At 42.9% G+C, this 18,618-nt stretch overlaps 1 protein-coding gene across 2 annotated transcripts in view; it reads left to right on the top strand.

Moving 5' to 3' along the window:
• ZMPSTE24 (zinc metallopeptidase STE24) overlaps positions 1-18,618 on the top strand; it is a 116,832-nt gene that overhangs the window by 83,557 nt on the left and 14,657 nt on the right. For both annotated transcript variants that reach the window (XM_084652324.1, XM_084652325.1), the window contains 3 exons: positions 4,763-4,923; positions 7,046-7,150; positions 16,665-16,808. In XM_084652324.1, the coding sequence (XP_084508450.1) occupies positions 4,763-4,923; positions 7,046-7,150; positions 16,665-16,808 (410 nt within the window). The remainder of the gene's footprint in view (positions 1-4,762; positions 4,924-7,045; positions 7,151-16,664; positions 16,809-18,618) is intronic.

The following is an 18,618-nucleotide window of genomic DNA, read 5'->3' as shown; positions in this document are numbered from 1 at the left end:
AAGATGAGGCTATGTTGTGAAGGGCTTTGTAGTTAAGAATAAAAGTTTGTGCTTGACACAGTGGAAGAGAACTGAGTCAAAGATGAATAGAAGATTATGGGCTTGAGAGACAGAAAGGATGAGGGTACCATCTCTTCACTAATTTAGAGATGAGATGGGCAGGGGAGGGCCTCTAGGAAAAGATCAGGAGCTCTATTCTGACCATGTTAAGTTTCAGTTGATGGCTTGATGTCCATTAGGAGATTCCAGAAAAGGGGATGGAAACATTAGTTTAGATGGAAGGAGATTTGTCTGTGGTAAAGAGATAGATATGAGACATCAGTATAAACATGGAGACAAACAAATTTCTTAATTTCATAGAGATTAAAGTCAGGAGGGACAATTAGATCATCTAGTCTGACCTCCTGTATAGCACAGGTCATTAATTTTCACCCAGATACCTCTATATTAAGTCCAAAGACTTTAGTTAGACCAAAGCATTTCAGTTCTCAGGAGCCTAAAGTGTGTGCCACAGGGAGAGACCAAGGTGCCACCAGTGCCCATGGCCCCTGCAGTGACAGGAGATTGATTAGATGAGATATGCCCAGATGATCACAGCAGGTGAGCCATACTCCAAGCTGCAGAGACAAAAATGCACATCTCTTCTCCAGATCCCTGCCAAACTGACCACGTGAAAATTCCTTACTGACCCCAGATCTGATGATCAGTATCACCCTCAGCATGTGAGCAAGATACTAGTCAAGCATCTAGAAAGAGGATTCTCTATACCATCTTAGAACACTGCCCACTCCATCTGGTCTCCATTCCAGCTGTGGCCAATCTGATGCTTCAGAGGAAGGCACCAAAAAAAAAAAAAAAAATGGAGAGAGCAAGGGAGATTGAGAATATCTGGCCACTTGTGTACTGGTGGTGGGCCGGGGAAGATACCTTCCTGACCAATGCTGGTGACCATCTGAAGCCATGAAACATGAGATTTGATTATAGACATTATCTTAATGCAGAGCTGTAAGTGTTAATCCCCAAGGCCCATGAAGGGAGGGAATGATGGGAATTCATAGATTCACTGTTTCCAAGGCCAGATGGGACCCCACAACTATCCAGCTCTCCCCAGCACTCAGAATGCAGAACTTCTCCCAGAAGTTGGATAAAAGTATATTTTTTAAAAATATATCTAGTTTAGTCTGAAAGGCTCCAAGCAATGCTGAATCCATCACCTCTACTTGTAAACTGTTCCAATGTTTGTTTAACCTCACAGTTAGGACATTTCATCTTAATTAAAGGTTGAATTTATCTAAACTCAACTTCCAGCCATTGCATCTTGTTATGGCTTTGTCAGCAAGGTTGCAAAACCCTCCACTATCATATCTTTTCCATGTATATAAGTACCAGAATTGCCATTCTAAATCAGACCCATAAAATCATAGAAGATGAGGGTTGGAAGAGACCTCAGGAGGTCATCTAATCCAATCCCTGCTCAAAGCAGGACCAACCCCAACTAAATCATCCCAGCCAGGGCTTTGTCAAGCCAGGCCTTAAAAAACCTCCAAGGATGGAGATTCCACCACTTCCCTAGGTAACCCATTCCAGTGCTTCACCACTCTTCCAGTGAAATGGTTTTTCCTAATATCCAATCTAGACCTCCCACACTGCAACTTGAGACCATTAGTCCTTGTTCTGTAATCTGCTACCACTGAGAACAGCCTATCTCCATCCTCTTTGGAATCCCTCTTCAGGTAGTTGAAGGCTGCTATCAAATCCCCCCTCACTCTTCTCTTCTTCAGACTAAAGGTCTATCTAGACCAGTATCCTGCCTCTAACAATGGCCAGTATCATATGCTTCCAAGGAGGGTATAAAAACCCCATGCTAGCGGATATACCACCTGGACCAGGTGACTTTTTAAATTACTACTTTGTTCCAGTGCCATTTCTTCTAAATCTTCATGTGTCACCCAGGTTAAATGCCAGTATCTCATTTTATACTTTACCTGTTAAAACACTGGACAGTAATCAGTCAAAAGCCTGTGTTTCAAAGTTGCAGTAACTCTAAAACAGGTAATGCTACTTTTTATGCAGGCAGTTTGGTCTGATGGCTAGAACAATCGGGAGACCAGAGTTGTATTTCCAGCTCTGCCATTTGGCTACAGGACAACTTGGGCAAGTCACTTCACCTCTCTGTTCTTCAGTTTCCCCATCTGTAAAATAGAGATACCCAACTCTTATGTAATGTTGTTATAATTTTACCCACCTGTTCCTTCTTAAATAGTTGGTAACTGGGGATTTAAATATTCATATGAATCCATCCACCATATTTCTATAATAGCAACTATTGAAGAATTTTTCTCATACTCAAGAATTTTCAGTCCTTCCAGTCCAGACTCTTAACATTGGTATATACCACAGCAATTTAAAAATAGTTCTTTTCACATTCTGTGATACCTTAATTTGTTATGTTTGTGACACTTTGAGTCTGAGTTATGTCTGGTCTGTCCCCTGCAATTCGCTGCCTTTGCTCTAGTTAATTCCCTAGTGATATTCCTGTTGTTGTCACACTAAGTACTTCCTATCAGTGTTGATACATTTAATTGTGTAGAAGTATTTGGTTCTTTCATTTTGTGATCACAGCCTCTTTAATGCTACATAAGGCTGAGTCTACACATAGTTTTTTGTACCAATTTGAACTATTTTGGTTTGGGGTGTGCCTTTTTATAATAAAACTAGTGAAATCAGCATTCATCATAGTGTGGATGCAGTTGTATTAGTATGAAGGTGCTTATACTGGTATAGTTTATTTCTGTACCTGTACAGGAGTAAGCTACATTGATATAACTGGTATACGAGGGAATTGTATGGCTTTATACTGGTTTCCAACAGATTGTAGTTATACTAGCACAGAATCCATGTAGTCAGGCTCTAAATTTGGTAGTGTATTTTCAAGATTACAAACTTCCTTCCAACGCAGCTGCCACTTGCAGTTTATGCACAGGAAGGAAAACTCTCCCTTCAGGAGGGAAGGAAAATTTAGCACATCCCTTGAAGATCACAATAACTGTTTTTTCACTGGTTATCATAGTTACCAGAGTTGGATTATACATCTAGAAGGAAAGTGCTCTGGTTGAATCTCCTGTTCACTGTTCAGGAGTTTGCTTTATAACTGTCTTTTATACATAAATATTTCCTTTCAGAAGTATCTGTACCTAATCTACTCAAGATTTCCCTCTGCCAGTTTTTTTGTAAAATAGATTATAATGTTTTAAATACACACCAACAATCAAACATGAGAAACTCTCCTGACAAATTTTAACAGGAGATATATTTCTTACACAGAGCTAAACAAAAACTATATAAAATTCAAGGGGCATAATTCATAGATTTTTAAGGCCAAGAAAGAACTCTGATGATGATTTTGTCTGTTCTCCTGCATTACATATGCCTGAGAATTTCACACAGTGATCCCTGCGCACAGCCTATAACTTCCGGTTGAGGTAGTGCTTATTTTTTAGATATCCAGTTGTGATTAAAGACTCCAAGTGATTAATAATCTACCACATCCTTTGATAAATTGTTCCAGTGTTTGATTACTCTCACCATTAAAAATGTATGACTTATTTTTAGATTGAATTTACCTAGCTATTGCTTCCAGCCTTTGGATCGTGTTATGCTTGCTAGACAAGAGAGCCCTTTACAATCAGAAATCCTCTTCCTATGCGTAGTACCTCTTAATACCTCTTTTTTTAAATAAGCTAAATAGATTGAGCTTCTTTAGGCTCTCACTGTAAAGCATGTTTTCTAGACCTTCGATCATTCTTGTAGCTTCTGTGGACACTATAATGGGCCACAATATTCCAGTAACAGTCTCACTAATTCTGTATGCAGTGGTAATAACAGCTTGATATTTTTTAGCTCAGTGTTCGACTCTCATATATCCAACTGTCAGATATGCCGTTAACCATCATGTTTCACTGGGAGCTCACATTCAGTTGGTTTCCACTATGGCCCCTAAGTCCTTTTTAGAGTCTCTGCATTTCAGGATAGTCTTCCATCCTAAAAGTGTGACCTAACTTCTTGGTTCCTAGATGTGTGACTTACATTAACCTGTACTAATTCAATCCACGTTGCTGTGTAGAACTGACTCATTCTTCTTGTTTACCACTCCACCAATTTTTGTCATCTGCAAACTTTTCGGGCAAGGAATTTATATTTTCTTCCCTATCATTGATAAAGTTTTCAAATAGAAGTGGACCAAGAACACATCCTTGTAAGACCCCAATAGAAATGTACCCATTGCATGACTATTCCCCATATGCTATTACTTTTTGAGATATATCAGCTAGCTATTTTTAAATCCATTGAATGTGATGCATTGGTTTTTGTATAGTGCTAAGCTAAAACTATATAAAATTCCACATTTAAAGGCTGTTTTCTTACTGAGAAAATTTTATGCCATATTTTATGTCCTTTTCTGAACACAGCCTTAACTGTGGTGTTGTATTCAGTGCCTCTATAATAGGTTTTGCAGATAAAGAAATCTATCCCTACAGTATGTATGTAGTACAGAAATAGATTAAACAAATCTAACAGGGTGTCTAAAAATATGCTTCAACCTGAGATTTAATGCATTTTGCCATGAATCAATGCCTACTGATCTCATGGTGGAAAGGAAATGCCCTTGAAAGACTGTTAAATAGAAGGTTGCACAGTTAGATTTTAATGCACACAAAGTACTTTGACGTATGTTTTTAATGTGAATTTTCACCCCCACTAGGTTCCAAGCGTTCCTCCCATAGCAATGCTTATTTCTATGGCTTCTTCAAGAATAAGCGGATAGTGTTGTTTGACACCCTCCTGGAAGATTACTGTGCACTGAACAAAGAACACTCAGAGGGAGAAGATGGTGAAGATGATGACACAAAGTCCAAAGTCAAAGTGAGCTTCATTTTTGTTCTCCTGTCATGTAGTTTGCCTGATCCCTCAGCGAGATTCTCCCTTACATCTTCTCCATATTCTGTTGTAGGATTGTGAAACTGTAAGAACAAAACCTTGAAAGCATTTGAAACTTCATGATTTATTTACAAAAGAATCTCTGAGACACTGGTACAAATGCACCTTCCAAGGCTGTGGATGGGTGCAACATCAGGAGCTCAAGAATCTTGGCTAGAGGTTCCTAAAAACCTCTTGAGAGCTCTGTTGGGCTCTCTTTCCACCTTAGAAGTTCTGGGTTCTACCTTCCTATCCATTTCTTGCCTCGTTAGATCTTGATATATCCCTCACCTGTATCTGTCTTCAGCTGGAGACCTTATAAATTTACTTCTCTCCCCATTCAAAAATCTTTTCCAGGCAGTCAGCAGCATGTTTTCCTATCCAGTCTTGAGGGACTGGCAAAAAGATTCCTGACTTCAATTCAGGAAGAGCCTTCAGGGGGCAGGGTTGGACAGGGCTGGTCTCCTGGTTATATTTCAGCTGTGGGGTGAGAAACAGACCTCTTCTGCAGAACAAAGTCTGCATCCTGAGAAAGTCTGGATAGCAAATGTAATCCACCAAACTGAATTTGTAAAACCCACTTGAACCAAAAAAGTGGATTTCAGTCTGCCCCAGTTATAAAGGTTTTGGGGAAATAGTTCAGACTTGAACTGTTTGGAAGAACACATTTAAATGTCTCCAAATGATGTGTTCTTCAGTAGAATAAGCAAATTTGTTTTACAAAGACTGATTGTACAGTAATAACTTTTTCCACCATCCTGTATGTCAGTCTGGACAGTGTCCTACCAGCAGAGAGAGGACAGGACAAAACAAAATCTAGGACATCCTCAGCATTATGAAGGTTTCAGAGTAACAGCCGTGTTAATCTGTATTCGCAAAAAGAAAAGGAGTACTTGTGGCACCTTAGAGACTAACCAGTTTATTTGAGCATAAGCTTTCGTGAGCTACAGCTCACTTCATCGGATGCATACTGTGGAAAGTACAGAATATTTTTTTATACACACAAACCATGAAAAAATGGGTGTTTACCACTACAAAAGGTTTTTTCTCCCCCCACCCCGCTCTCCTGCTGGTAATAGCTTATCTAAAGTGATCACTCTCCTTACAATGTGTATGATAATCAAGTTGGGCCATTTCCAGCACATTATGAAGGTAGCTGGCTCAGCAGAGTTTTCTTCCAAGCAGCAGACAGTCCTTTCTCTGTTCACTAGAAAAATTCTTGGAGGATAGATCCATCAATGGCTATTAGCTAGGATGGGCAGGGAAGGTGTCCCTAGCCTCTGTTTGCCAGAAGTTGGTAGTGGGTGACAGAGGATGGATCACTTGATGATTACCTATTCTGTTCATTCCCTCTGGGGCACCTGGCGTTGGCCACTGTCAGAAGACAGGATACTGGGCTAGATGGACCTTTGGTCTGACCCAGCATGGCTGTTCTTATGTTTTTACCCGAACAAGAATTTTCCTTAATCTTTTCTTTTTGCTTCTGTCTCCTCTGTTGAGCACTCTGGGTAGGGCAGTGCACTATCTCTGTGTGTTTGGCTTCCTTTTAAATAATGTCTCCTGGTTTTCAATGGCTCGTTTTGTTGTCTCCTTGCCTGGAGACCAGAATTTTTATTTTAGAGGTATATTAAGGCCCCCAGACATAGCAAATAAGACCAAACAGATAAAGCTCAATGGTTATTCATTATATTTTTAATTTAACTCATTCAGTTCCGTTATAAGTGGAGAGACATTATGAAAGTTCAGTATAAAAGTGTCTCTATGTTGATCAGACCATCTGCTGGTAGGTAAGATTATGTAGTATTGTTCAAAAGTTTGTAGCTTCATTAATGGTTATTAGGCACAGTAAATGGCTTCTCGAGTTCAGCTCTTATGAGTGAGTTCCTATAAAAAAGGGGTAGAATATTACAAGAGGTTAGTTTTTACTTGTATTCCTCTGCTTAAAAGAGGAAAATAACTGCTTTCTGAGCTGGCATACCGTGGAGTTTGGAAAAAACAGATCAGCAGGCAGGAAATTGGTTAACCGTGTTATGTGAGATGTTTGAGATTTTTCTCTCGTTTTGCACAGAATAAGAAGCAAGGATGCAAAAATGAAGAAGTTTTGGCAGTGCTTGGCCATGAACTGGGTCACTGGAAGCTAGGTCACACGATCAAAAATATTGTCATCAGCCAGGTAAATAGTAGTATATTGATGGTATTCCTGGAGCATTTTTTCAATTACAAGGTTCAACAATCTAAAATTGTCACACTCCATGATTCACACACAATCATGCTGCCTCCAGCAAATGAAGGGGAGGTCTGTGGCATCCACTGGGCCATTCAGATTTCCTTGTGTCCAATGTCCTACACTAGCATCTCTGTAGCTATTTGGGGACGGTATTGTAAACCCATGGCCAAATGCCCAAGTCAGCACTTTACTCCTGTCTAATTTGTCTGGCTCCCCTACTTCTTTCTGAATCTGAAGCAGGATCAATGCCTGTTTACAGTTCTCATCTAGGGTTCTGCATCCTGCATGCAACTCCTCTGCCCGGCACATCCAGTCACACCCTCAGGGAACACACACCTTAGTACAATCCAAACAAAGGGAGACAACATCCAACGTTTTAGTCCTCCTCTTCCTACAAAACATCCTCCTACCCCCCAAAGTCTCAGCTTCTCTCATGTTCCCCAAATCGTTCCTCGAATACATCTTTTTGAAGTTCTGGATTCCCTGAGAAGGGTGTGTGTGGTGCATCTTCCATCATGCTCTAGTAGACAGGTGCTCTACTCCCTTCTACTTGGGCAGTAGAGCACTTCCCCCAGGTTCCCAAAATGAGGTGACTCTTTGGAGAGGCTGCAATGAAAGGGCCCCCCAACATTCTGAGGTGAGGTTGTTACCCTTTCTTGGAACCAGCCAAGGAATAACCACAAACAAAGGTTGAATTGAAGTAGTACTGAGGGCTGATTTATTGCTTGCTTCCCTTATTTGCGCAGTTATACTCACACACACATTCCATGCATACTGGTGACAGGCTGCAGACACTGGTGTTGCTTTTGATCTTAGGTGACTGAGACTGGCCAGGTTCCAGCTTCCCAGAGATCAAACCACTAGGCGACAAGAGTCCCCTTCGTGTCTGCAGGAGGTAGGGTGACCAGACGGCAAGTGTGAAAAATTGGGACGGGGGTGGGGGGTAATAGGAGCCTATATAAAAAAAAATCCTAAAAATCGGGACTGTCCCATAAAATCGGGACATCTGGTCACCCTAGCGGGAGGGCTCTATTGCTTCTGGTCTGGTCCTGAGTTTTTGCTGTTGTGGGTTACATCTCTCTGACCACTACTGCCATAAGTTTATATACAGTCCCATATGCACCTTGATTATCCTTACACGCTAATATTTCGGTTTAAGCCTTGAGATTGGTTTCTTACACTCATACTATCTCACTCACTCCTTACATATTGATTACATATTCATAAGCATGAATACAATTAGTAGTATAGCTTTAAGCAAGCCCCTCACATCAGCGAGGACTTCCTTTGTTGTTTGTGGTTCAGACAGAAAACGGCAAACGTCACTTTAAGAGCAAGGTGAAGCTGGCATAACAGGAAGTCTACACAGACACATTTAAAAAAGCAGATGTGGGGGGGCCATGGGCTGCCCCTCCTCCCCGTGGAGCAGGAGCTGCTCCTGCCTGGCAGAGACCAAGCCATGGACGGGGCCGTGTCCGGCTACAAGGTCTGACAAAATCAATTAACTCATGCAAACCAGTCTGGACAATGCACAAGAGCTAGAGAAACATTCCCCGAATCATAGAATCATAGAATATCAGGGTTGGAAGGGACCCCAGAAGGTCATCTAGTCCAACCCCCTGCTCAAAGCAGGACCAATTCCCAGTTAAATCATCCCAGCCAGGGCTTTGTCAAGCCTGACCTTAAAAACCTCTAAGGAAGGAGATTCTACCACCTCCCTAGGTAACGCATTCCAGTGTTTCACCACCCTCTTAGTGAAAAAGTTTTTCCTAATATCCAATCTAAACCTCCCCCACTGCAACTTGAGACCATTACTCCTCGTTCTGTCATCTGCTACCATTGAGAACAGTCTAGAGCCATCCTCTTTGGAACCCCCTTTCAGGTAGTTGAAAGCAGCTATCAAATCCCCCCTCATTCTTCTCTTCTGCAGGCTAAACAATCCCAGCTCCCTCAGCCTCTCCTCATAAGTCATGTGTTCCAGTCCCCTAATCATTTTTGTTGCCCTTCGCTGGACTCTCTCCAATTTATCCACATCCTTCTTGAAGTGTGGGGCCCAAAACTGGACACAGTACTCCAGATGAGGCCTCACCAATGTCGAATAGAGGGGAACGATCACGTCCCTCGATCTGCTCGCTATGCCCCTACTTATACATCCCAAAATGCCATCCCAATCTCCCCTGTGCTCCAGCATTGTCTAGTTCCAACAGTTTTCTGTCTCCATAGAAGATATCCAGTATTCCGCTCTAAACTGCTATTGATTACCAGTGTCGATCTCTTTCCTTCAGTCGCTCTTGGTGCTGGAAAAATCTTTGACGATACCAGCAATAACCCTATCCTGAGTTCCCTTCCCAGCATTCGGGAATCATCCCTTAATCCATCAAATTTGATCATGTTTTCTCCGTGGCAGTCTAAATGACAGTTTTTGAGCATTCTGTGGTATTGTCTCCTGTCCCATCCAAGGGGACAGCACACTGGCTGCTTTTTTTATCTTGGTCACTGCAGATGTTCCACATTAAGATGTCACTGTCAGGTTGCCACTTGGGATCAGTCTCCATTTCTTCCTTTCAGGAATTTTATTTTTATCCACACAGCTAAAACTGTCACCCAGGTGCTCATCATCTCCACCTTGACTGTTGTAACTTTTTTCTCTCGCTTCTTTATGTAACAGGATCCCCAGGGTGCAGCCTGGGACTGTGGGATCACTGTGCTCCTTTATCTCTCCAGTCTGGGCTATCTCTCACAATGCCTTGCTAGTGACAAGCAGCAAACCCCTCCAGGCCCTGATATCGCTCAGGACAACAGCATGTGGAGTCCCACACCCAGCTAGATTGCATGAATGCTCCCAGAGTCACTCATGGATCGCACAGGGAAAGGCACCAGCCAAATCCGCCCTGAATTCCCAGCCTTGTACCTGAGGAATATGCCATCTTCCACTGCTCTTCAGGCAAACTCACTGGTAAAGATAAACAGTTAAACAAATTAAGTGATTATAAGTGATAGGCAAAAAGTCAGAGCTAGTTACCAAAAGAAAATATAAGCATGCAGTCTAAATTCTCAACCCTATTAGACTGGGTAACATCTATAGAATCATAGAATATCAGGGTTGGAAGGGACCTCAGGAGGTCATGTAGTCCAACCCCCTGCTCAAAGCCGGACCAATCTCCAACTAAATCATCCCAGCCAGGGCTTTGTCAAGCCTGACCTTAAAAAGCTCAAAAGGAAGGAGATTCCACCACCTCCCTAGGTAACGCATTCCAGTGCTTCACCACCCTCCTAGCGGAAAAGTTTTTCCTAATATCCAACATAAATCTCCCCCACTGCAACTTGAGACCATTACTCCTTGTTCTGTCATCTGCTACCACTGATGACAGTCTAGATCCATCCTCTTTGGAACCCCCTTTCAGGTAGTTGAAAGCAGCTATCAAATCCCCCCTCATTCTTCTCTTCCGTAGACTAAACAATCCCAGTTCCCTCAGCCTCTCCTCATAAGTCATGTATTCTAGTCCACTAATCATTTTTGTTGCCCTCTGCTGGACGCTTTCTTAATTTTTCCACATCCTCCTTGTAGTGTGGGGCCCAAAACTGGACACAGTACTCCGGATGAGGCCTCACCAATGTCGAATAGAGGGGAACGATCACGTCCCTCGATCTGCTGGCAATGCCCCTACTTATACAGCCTAAAATGCTGTTAGCATTCTTAGCAGCAAGGGCACACTCTTGACTCATATCCAGTGTCTTGTCCACTGTAACCCCTAGGTCTTTTTCTGCAGAACTGCTGCCTAGCCATTCGGTCCCTAGTCTGTAGCAGTGCATGGGATTCTTCCATCCTAAGTGCAGGACTCTGCACTTGTCTTTGTTGAACCTCATCAGATTTCTTTTGGCCCAGGCCTCTAATTTGTCTAGGTCCCTCTGTATCATATTCCTACCCTCCAGCTTATCTACCTTATCTCTATTCGACATTGGTGAGGCCTCATAGAATCATAGAATATCAGGGTTGGAAGGGACCCCAGAAGGTCATCTAGTCCAACCCCCTGCTCGAAGCAGGACCAATTCCCAGTTAAATCATCCCAGCCAGGGCTTTGTCAAGCCTGACCTTAAAAACCTCTAAGGAAGGAGATTCTACCACCTCCCTAGGTAACTCATTCCAGTGTTTCACCACCCTCTTAGTGAAAAAGTTTTTCCTAATATCCAATCTAAACCTCCCCCACTGCAACTTGAGACCATTACTCCTTGTTCTGTCATCTGCTACCATTGAGAACAGTCTAGAGCCATCCTCTTTGGAACCCCCTTTCAGGTACTTGAAAGCAGCTATCAAATCCCCCCTCATTCTTCTCTTCTGCAGGCTAAACAATCCCAGCTCCCTCAGCCTCTCCTCATAAGTCATGTGTTCCAGTCCCCTAATCATTTTTGTTGCCCTTCGCTGGACTCTCTCCAATTTATCCACATCCTTCTTGAAGTGTGGGGCCCAAAACTGGACACAGTACTCCAGATGAGGCCTCACCAATGTCGAATAGAGGGGAACGATCACGTCCCTCGATCTGCTCGCTATGCCCCTACTTATACATCCCAAAATGCCATTGGCCTTCTTGGCAACAAGGGCACACTGCTGACTCATATCCAGCTTCTCGTCCACTGTCACCCCTAGGTCCTTTTCCGCAGAACTGCTGCCTAGCCATTCGGTCCCTAGTCTGTAGCTGTGCATTGGGTTCTTCCGTCCTAAGTGCAGGACCCAGCACTTATCCTTATTGAACCTCATCAGATTCCTTTTGGCCCAATCTTCCAATTGGTCTAGGTCCTTCTGTATCCTATCCCTCCCCTCCAGCGTATCTACCACTCCTCCCAGTTTAGTATCATCCGCAAATTTGCTGAGAGTGCAATCCACACCATCCTCCAGATCATTTATAAAGATATTGAATAAAACCGGCCCCAGGACCGACCCTTGGGGCACTCCACTTGATACCGGCTGCCAACTAGACATGGAGCCATTGATCACTACCCGTTGAGCCCGACAATCTAGCCAGCTTTCTACCCACCTTATAGTGCATTCATCCAGCCCATACTTCCTTAACTTGGTGACAAGAATAATATGGGAGACCGTGTCAAAAGCTTTGCTAAAGTCAAGAAACAATACATCCACTGCTTTCCCTTCATCCACAGAACCACTCATCTGGAGTACTGTGTCCAGTTTTGGGCCCCACACTACAAGAAGGATGTGGATAAATTGGAGAGAGTCCAGCGAAGGGCAACAAAAATGACTAGGGGTCTGGAACACATGACTTATGAGGAGTGGCTGAGGGAGCTGGGATTGTTTAGCCTGCAGAAGAGAAGAATGAGGGGGGATTTGATAGCTGCTTTCAACTACCTGAAAGGGGGTTCCAAAGAGGATGGCTCTAGACTGTTCTCAATGGTAGCAGATGACAGAACAAGGAGTAATGGTCTCAAGTTGCAGTGGGGGAGGTTTAGATTGGATATTAGGAAAAACTTTTTCACTAAGAGGGTGGTGAAACACTGGAATGTGTTACCTAGGGAGGTGGTAGAATCTCCTTCCTTAGAGGTTTTTAAGGCCAGGCTTGACAAAGCCCTGGCTGGGATGATTTAACTGGGAATTGGTCCTGCTTCAAGCAGGGGGTTGGATTAGATGACCTTCTGGGGTCCCTTCCAACCCTGATATTCTATGATTCTATGATTCTACCACTCCTCCCAGTTTAGTGTCATCTGCAAACTTGCTGAGGGTGCAGTCCACGCCATCTTCTAGATCATTAATGAAGATATTGAACAAAACCGGCCCCAGGACCAACCATTGAGGCACTCCGCTTGATACCGGCTGCCAACTAGACATGGAGCCATTGATCACTGCCCGTTGAGCCTGACGATCTAGCCAGCTTTCTATCCACCTTATAGTCCATTCATCCAGCCCATACTTCTTTAACTTGCTGGCAAGAATATTGTGCTAGACAGTATCAAAAGCTTTGCTAAAGTCAAGGAATAACACGTCCAGTGCTTTCCCCTCATCCACAGAGCTAGTTATCTCATCATAGAAGGCAATTAGATTAGTCAGGCATGACTTGCCATTGGTGAATCCATGCTGGCTGTTCCTGATCACTTTCCTCTCCTCTAAGTGCTTCAGAATTGATTCCTTGAGAACCTGCTGCATGACTTTTCCAGGGATTGAGGTGAGGTTGACTGGCCTGTAGTTCCCCGGATCCTCCACCTTCCCTTTTTTAAAGATGGGCACTCCATTAGCCGTTTTCCAGTCGTTCGGGACCTTCCCCGATTGCCATGAGTTTTCAAAGATAATGGCCAATGGCTCTGCAATCACATCCGCCAACTGCTTTAGCACTCTCGGATGCAGTGCGTCCGGCCCCATGGACTTGTGCCCGTCCAGCTTTTCTAAATAGTCCCGAACCACTTCTTTCTCCACAGAAGGCTGGTCGTCTCCTCCCCATGCTGTGCTGCCCAGTGCAGTAGTCTGGGAGCTGACCTTGTTCGTGAAGACAGGCAAAAAAAGCATTGAGTACATTAGCTTTTTCCACATCCTCTGTCACTAGGTTGCCTCCCTCATTCAGTAAGGGGCCCACACTTTCCTTGACTTTCTTCTTGTTGCTAACATACCTGAAAAGAAAAGGAGTACTTGTGGCACCTTAGAGACTAACAGCTGTAGCTCACAAAAGCTTATGCTCTAATAAATTTGTTAGTCTCTAAGGTGCCACAAGTACTCCCTTTCTTTTTACGGATACAGGCTAACACGGTTGCTACTCTGAAACCTGTCAACATACCTGAAGAAACCCTTCTTGTTACTCTTAACATCTCTTGGTAGCTGTAACTCCAGGTGTGATTTGGCCTTCCTGATTTCACTCCTGCACGCCTAACCAATATTTTTATACTCCTCGCTGGTCATTTGTCCAACCTTCCACTTCTGGTAAGCTTCTTTTTTGTATTTAAAATTAGCAAGGATTTCACTGTTAAGCCAAGCTGGTCACCTACCATATTTACTATTCTTTCTACACATCGGATGGTTTGTTCCTGTAACCTCAATAAGGATTCTTTAAAATACAGCCAGCTCTCCTGGACTCCTTTCCCCCTCATGTTATTCTCCCAGGGGATCCTGCCCATCAGTTCCCTGTGGGAGTCAAAGTCTGCTTTTCTGACGTCCAGGGTCCGTATTCGACTGCTCTCCTTTCTTCCTTATGTCAGGATCCTGAACTCGACCATCTCATGGTCACTGCCTCCCAGGTTCCCCTCTACTTTTGCTTTCCCTACTAATTCTTCCCAGTTTGTGATCAGCAGGTCAAGAGGAGCTCTGCCGCTAGTTGGTTCCTCCAGGACTTGCACCAGGAAATTGTCCCCTACACTTTCCAAAAACTTCTTGGATTGTCTGTGCACCGCTGTATTGTTCTCCCAGCAGATATCAGGGTGATTGAAGTCTCCCATGAGAACCAGGGCTTGTGATCTAGTAACTTCCGTTAGTTGCCGGAAGAAAGCCTTGTCCTCCTCATCCCCCTGGTCCGGTGGTCTATAGCAGACATCACCCTTGTTGCTCACACTTCTAAACTTAATCCAGAGACTCTCAGGTTTTTCTGCAGTTTCATACCGGAGCTCTGAGCAGTCATACTGCTCTCTTACGTACAGTGCAACTCTCCCACCTTTTCTGCCCTGCCTGTCCTTCCTGAACAGTTTATATCCATCCATGACAGTACTCCGGTCATGTGAGTTATCCCACCAAGTCTCTGATATTCCAATCACATCATAATTCCTTGACTGTGCCAGGACTTCCAGTTCTCCCTGCTTGTTTCCCAGGCTTCTTGCATTTTTGCATCTAGATCAGGGGTCGGCAACCTTTCAGAAGTGGTGTGCCGAGTCTTCATTTATTAACTCTAATTTAAGGTTTCCCATGCCAGTAATACATTTTAACATTTTTAGAAGGTCTCTTTCTATAAGTCTATAATATATAACTAAACTATTGTTGTATGTAAAGAAGATTTTTAAAATGTTTAAGAAGCTTCATATAAAATTAAATTAAAATGCAGAGTCCCCCGGACTGGTGGCCAGGACCCAGGCAGTGTGAGTGCCACTTAAAATCAGCTCACCTGCCACCTTTGGCCCACGTGCCATACGTTGCCTACCCCGATGTAGATTAGGCAGTTTTTCTCACCCCATTGAATATTGCAGTCCTTAATATACAGTCCTTAAACTTGGGCCAGTCTCCACTGTCAGACTCTTCAGTTTTCTCAGTGTCCTTGTTGCTTGAAGCATAGATGGGGGAAGAAGAAAGTCCCAGCACAGGGCCACTGTGTTCTGTTTTATACCCTCCATCCCATGTGCTTGGAGAACAAAAGTCCAGGCATGTCTGGTAGGCATTGCTGAGTCCCCAAACAAGGTTGAGCAATTCCCCTGGTGTGGTCTTATGCAGATGAATCATTGAATTGTAACTCCCTTGCTGGACTATGGCTATTGATGATTGTTTGTGGCACCTGCCCGGGCATTGGTTACATTCCTTGCTGTTGTCTCTGGGGAGCTAGTATCTGGCCGATTCCCCAGCTTACAGCATGTTTTACTGACAACCATACAACACAATCTCATAACTTCATATGCACTAATGATATACATATTTAGATAGAACAGTGACTTTCACCAGATCATAACCTTTCCCCTGATATCTTACATGGCATGCTTTATATGCAAGATCACAATTATATATAAATGAGGAATATGGGGGTTACAGGACACTCCCCCAAGGTATAGAATGTCACACTTTAACATCCATGTTGCTCCGTACCTGCCCAAATTCAGCTGCTAAGATCATCCTGTCGGACCATTGCTTGGACTGTATCACCTCCCTCTTTCAATCTGTCCACTGGTTCTCCCATTTCACTGCATTGAGTTCAAACTTCTTGACCTGCTCTTCAAGAACCTTCACAAATCTGTCCCTCCCTACGTCTTCTCCACTCTTTCTTATAACAAGCCCCTCACCTATTCTGCACTCTCAATTTTTCATGCAAACATCTCTGTGCCTTCTGGCATGCTGCCCATTACACACATAACACTTACTTTGAACAGATCTGTAAAGTGCCACAGAATCCTGCTTTAGAAATTTTCACAGGAACTGCCTGTGTCTGTATATTACCATCCTGTCTGTATAAAGCCAGCCTAGTCATTGGCAGAGAGGGATAATGGACAGACTTTATTCATAATTACACACAGAAAACTACATTAAAAGAACATTATTAAGGTTGCAAAGTCAGGTACTTGAAAGTTAGGAAATGTCAGAACTAAGTTGCCTGTGAACCCTTAATTTGGGCCCCCGTGCATATGCATTATGATACAGTGTTTAATTACATGATCAGTTTTTTCAGCAGAACCCCTGCTTTTGAGCGCCTCTGTAATAAGCATTTAAGCAATAATCTTGTGGATAGCTGAAAGGGTCATATTAATGGGAATATTTTGTTTCCTCTCTTTCTAGATGAACTCCTTCCTCTGCTTCTTTTTGTTTGCAGTATTAATTGGTCAGAAAGAACTCTTCGCTGCATTTGGTTTCTATGAGACTCAGCCCACCCTGATAGGACTGATGATTATTTTCCAATTCATTTTTTCACCTTATAATGAGGTAAAAGTTAGCTTTGTGAAATGGCTTCTTAAAAAGATATACATTTGAATATCATACTGTTTGCTAATTTGTTGTTATTTCAGGGAATAGTTTGAGGTTTCTGATGACTATTTTATTTCTCTTTGATTTATTCAGGTTAGTGATTTGTCATGGTAAACTGCAATAAGCCTCACAATCTATGACTGCAGTGTGTAAAGCACTACTGCAATGCAAATAATAAATAAGCTATCCCGCTGGTCAAAGTGAAAAAAGGAAAATCATGAATTTTTAGTAAAAATCCCAATGCACAGGTTGCATTTTTCAAAATAGCCTGTTTTTATTTTCAGTAAAAATAATTTACAATGATTTCACATTTAATTAATAGTTAAGACTATTTTAAAATTGCTAAATTTGCTTGTGCCCATCATTGGAGCCTTGCAGCACCTACTCCATTCCTGACTCAATCCCATGACTACCTGACAAAGCACTAGCGCTTTAAAGAGTTCCTGCTGTGTTAGTTTCCCCTGCATCCCAGTCTCTCACTTGGTAGCTGTGTAGGTCTAGCTGTTAATGTTGCATCCATCTAGCCACACACACCCACAAAACGTCAAGCCAGGGTTATTTTTTTAAATTGAAAGTCATGGAATCTATGACTCCTGTGACAATCAGTACAGAAATGCAGTTTTACTGATTTTGTTTTCTGAAATTTGGGGGCTGTTGCAAGAAAATGTTCTCTGGTAAAATGGCTGCTGGTTTGCTTTTTGTTTGTCCCATCCGTTGTTTTTTTCTCTCTCAATTTTTACTTACAGCTCAATGAGTTATGTTGTTTTCTGTTTAGACTTTAAGGCCAGAAGGGACCATCATGATCATATACTTTGACCTGCACATTTTGGCCACAGAACCTCACCCACCCACTCCTCTGGTAGGCCCATAACCTCTGGCTGAGTTAGTGAAGTCCTCAAATCTTGATTTAAAGACTTCATGTTACAGAGAATCCACCATTTACGATAGTTCAAATCAGTAAGTGACCCATGCTGCAGAAGAAGGTGAAAACGCTCCAGAGTCTCTTCCAATCTAACTAGGGGAAAATTCCCTCCTGACCCCAAATCTGTCCGTCAGTTAGACCCTGAGCATGTGGGCAAGACCCACCAACCATATACCTAGGAGTAACTCAGAGCTCTCCCCTGCTAGTGTCCCATTTCTGGCTGTTGGAGATATTTGTTTGTTGCACGGTCATTTCTCTGTAGAGTACTGTATTTGCAGACACCAGAATGAAGTAAGATACAATAGCTGCAAAAGCAGTCAGAACTTGTAACTCCCTACATTCCTGCCTCACTTCCTACTATCCCCTTGGCCTGTCTCTCCCCTAGTGTGGGGGGAAAGGCAATAGGGCAGTGAAGTTTTAAATTGCCTCTTTCCTCCACCCCCACAAGCCCTACTGACTTCTCTTGCTACTTTCAGCTCCCACTTTGCATTAAAATGACCTTAAGAATATCAACGTTTATATTATGTAATGTTAGTGAGAGTGGCCTCTGGATCACAAACTGTATTTGGAAAGGCAGCCAGGTTCATGGGGTTGGAAATGGTGGAGGAGTTTTTTCTAACAGTAAATATAATCAAAATATATATATAGATTCCAACGGCATGTAAATATATTCATATCAGAACAAAGAATGTAGGCTTTGCCCAAACAGTGACTCTGAAAAAGCTTTGGGGGTTATGGTGGATAATCAACTGAACATGAGCTCCCAGTGCAATCATGTTATGCGTTTGTCTGCTAGCTAAGAGTCCATTATCAAATATTTGTTCCCCAGCTAGGTACTTGCAAAGA

This window comes from Lepidochelys olivacea (assembly GCF_965140295.1).
Source record: "Lepidochelys olivacea isolate rLepOli2 genome assembly, chromosome: 19".
Lineage (NCBI taxonomy): Eukaryota > Metazoa > Chordata > Testudines > Cheloniidae > Lepidochelys > Lepidochelys olivacea.
Note: the sequence above shows the minus strand (reverse complement) of the source record. Positions and strands in the feature narration are given on the sequence as shown.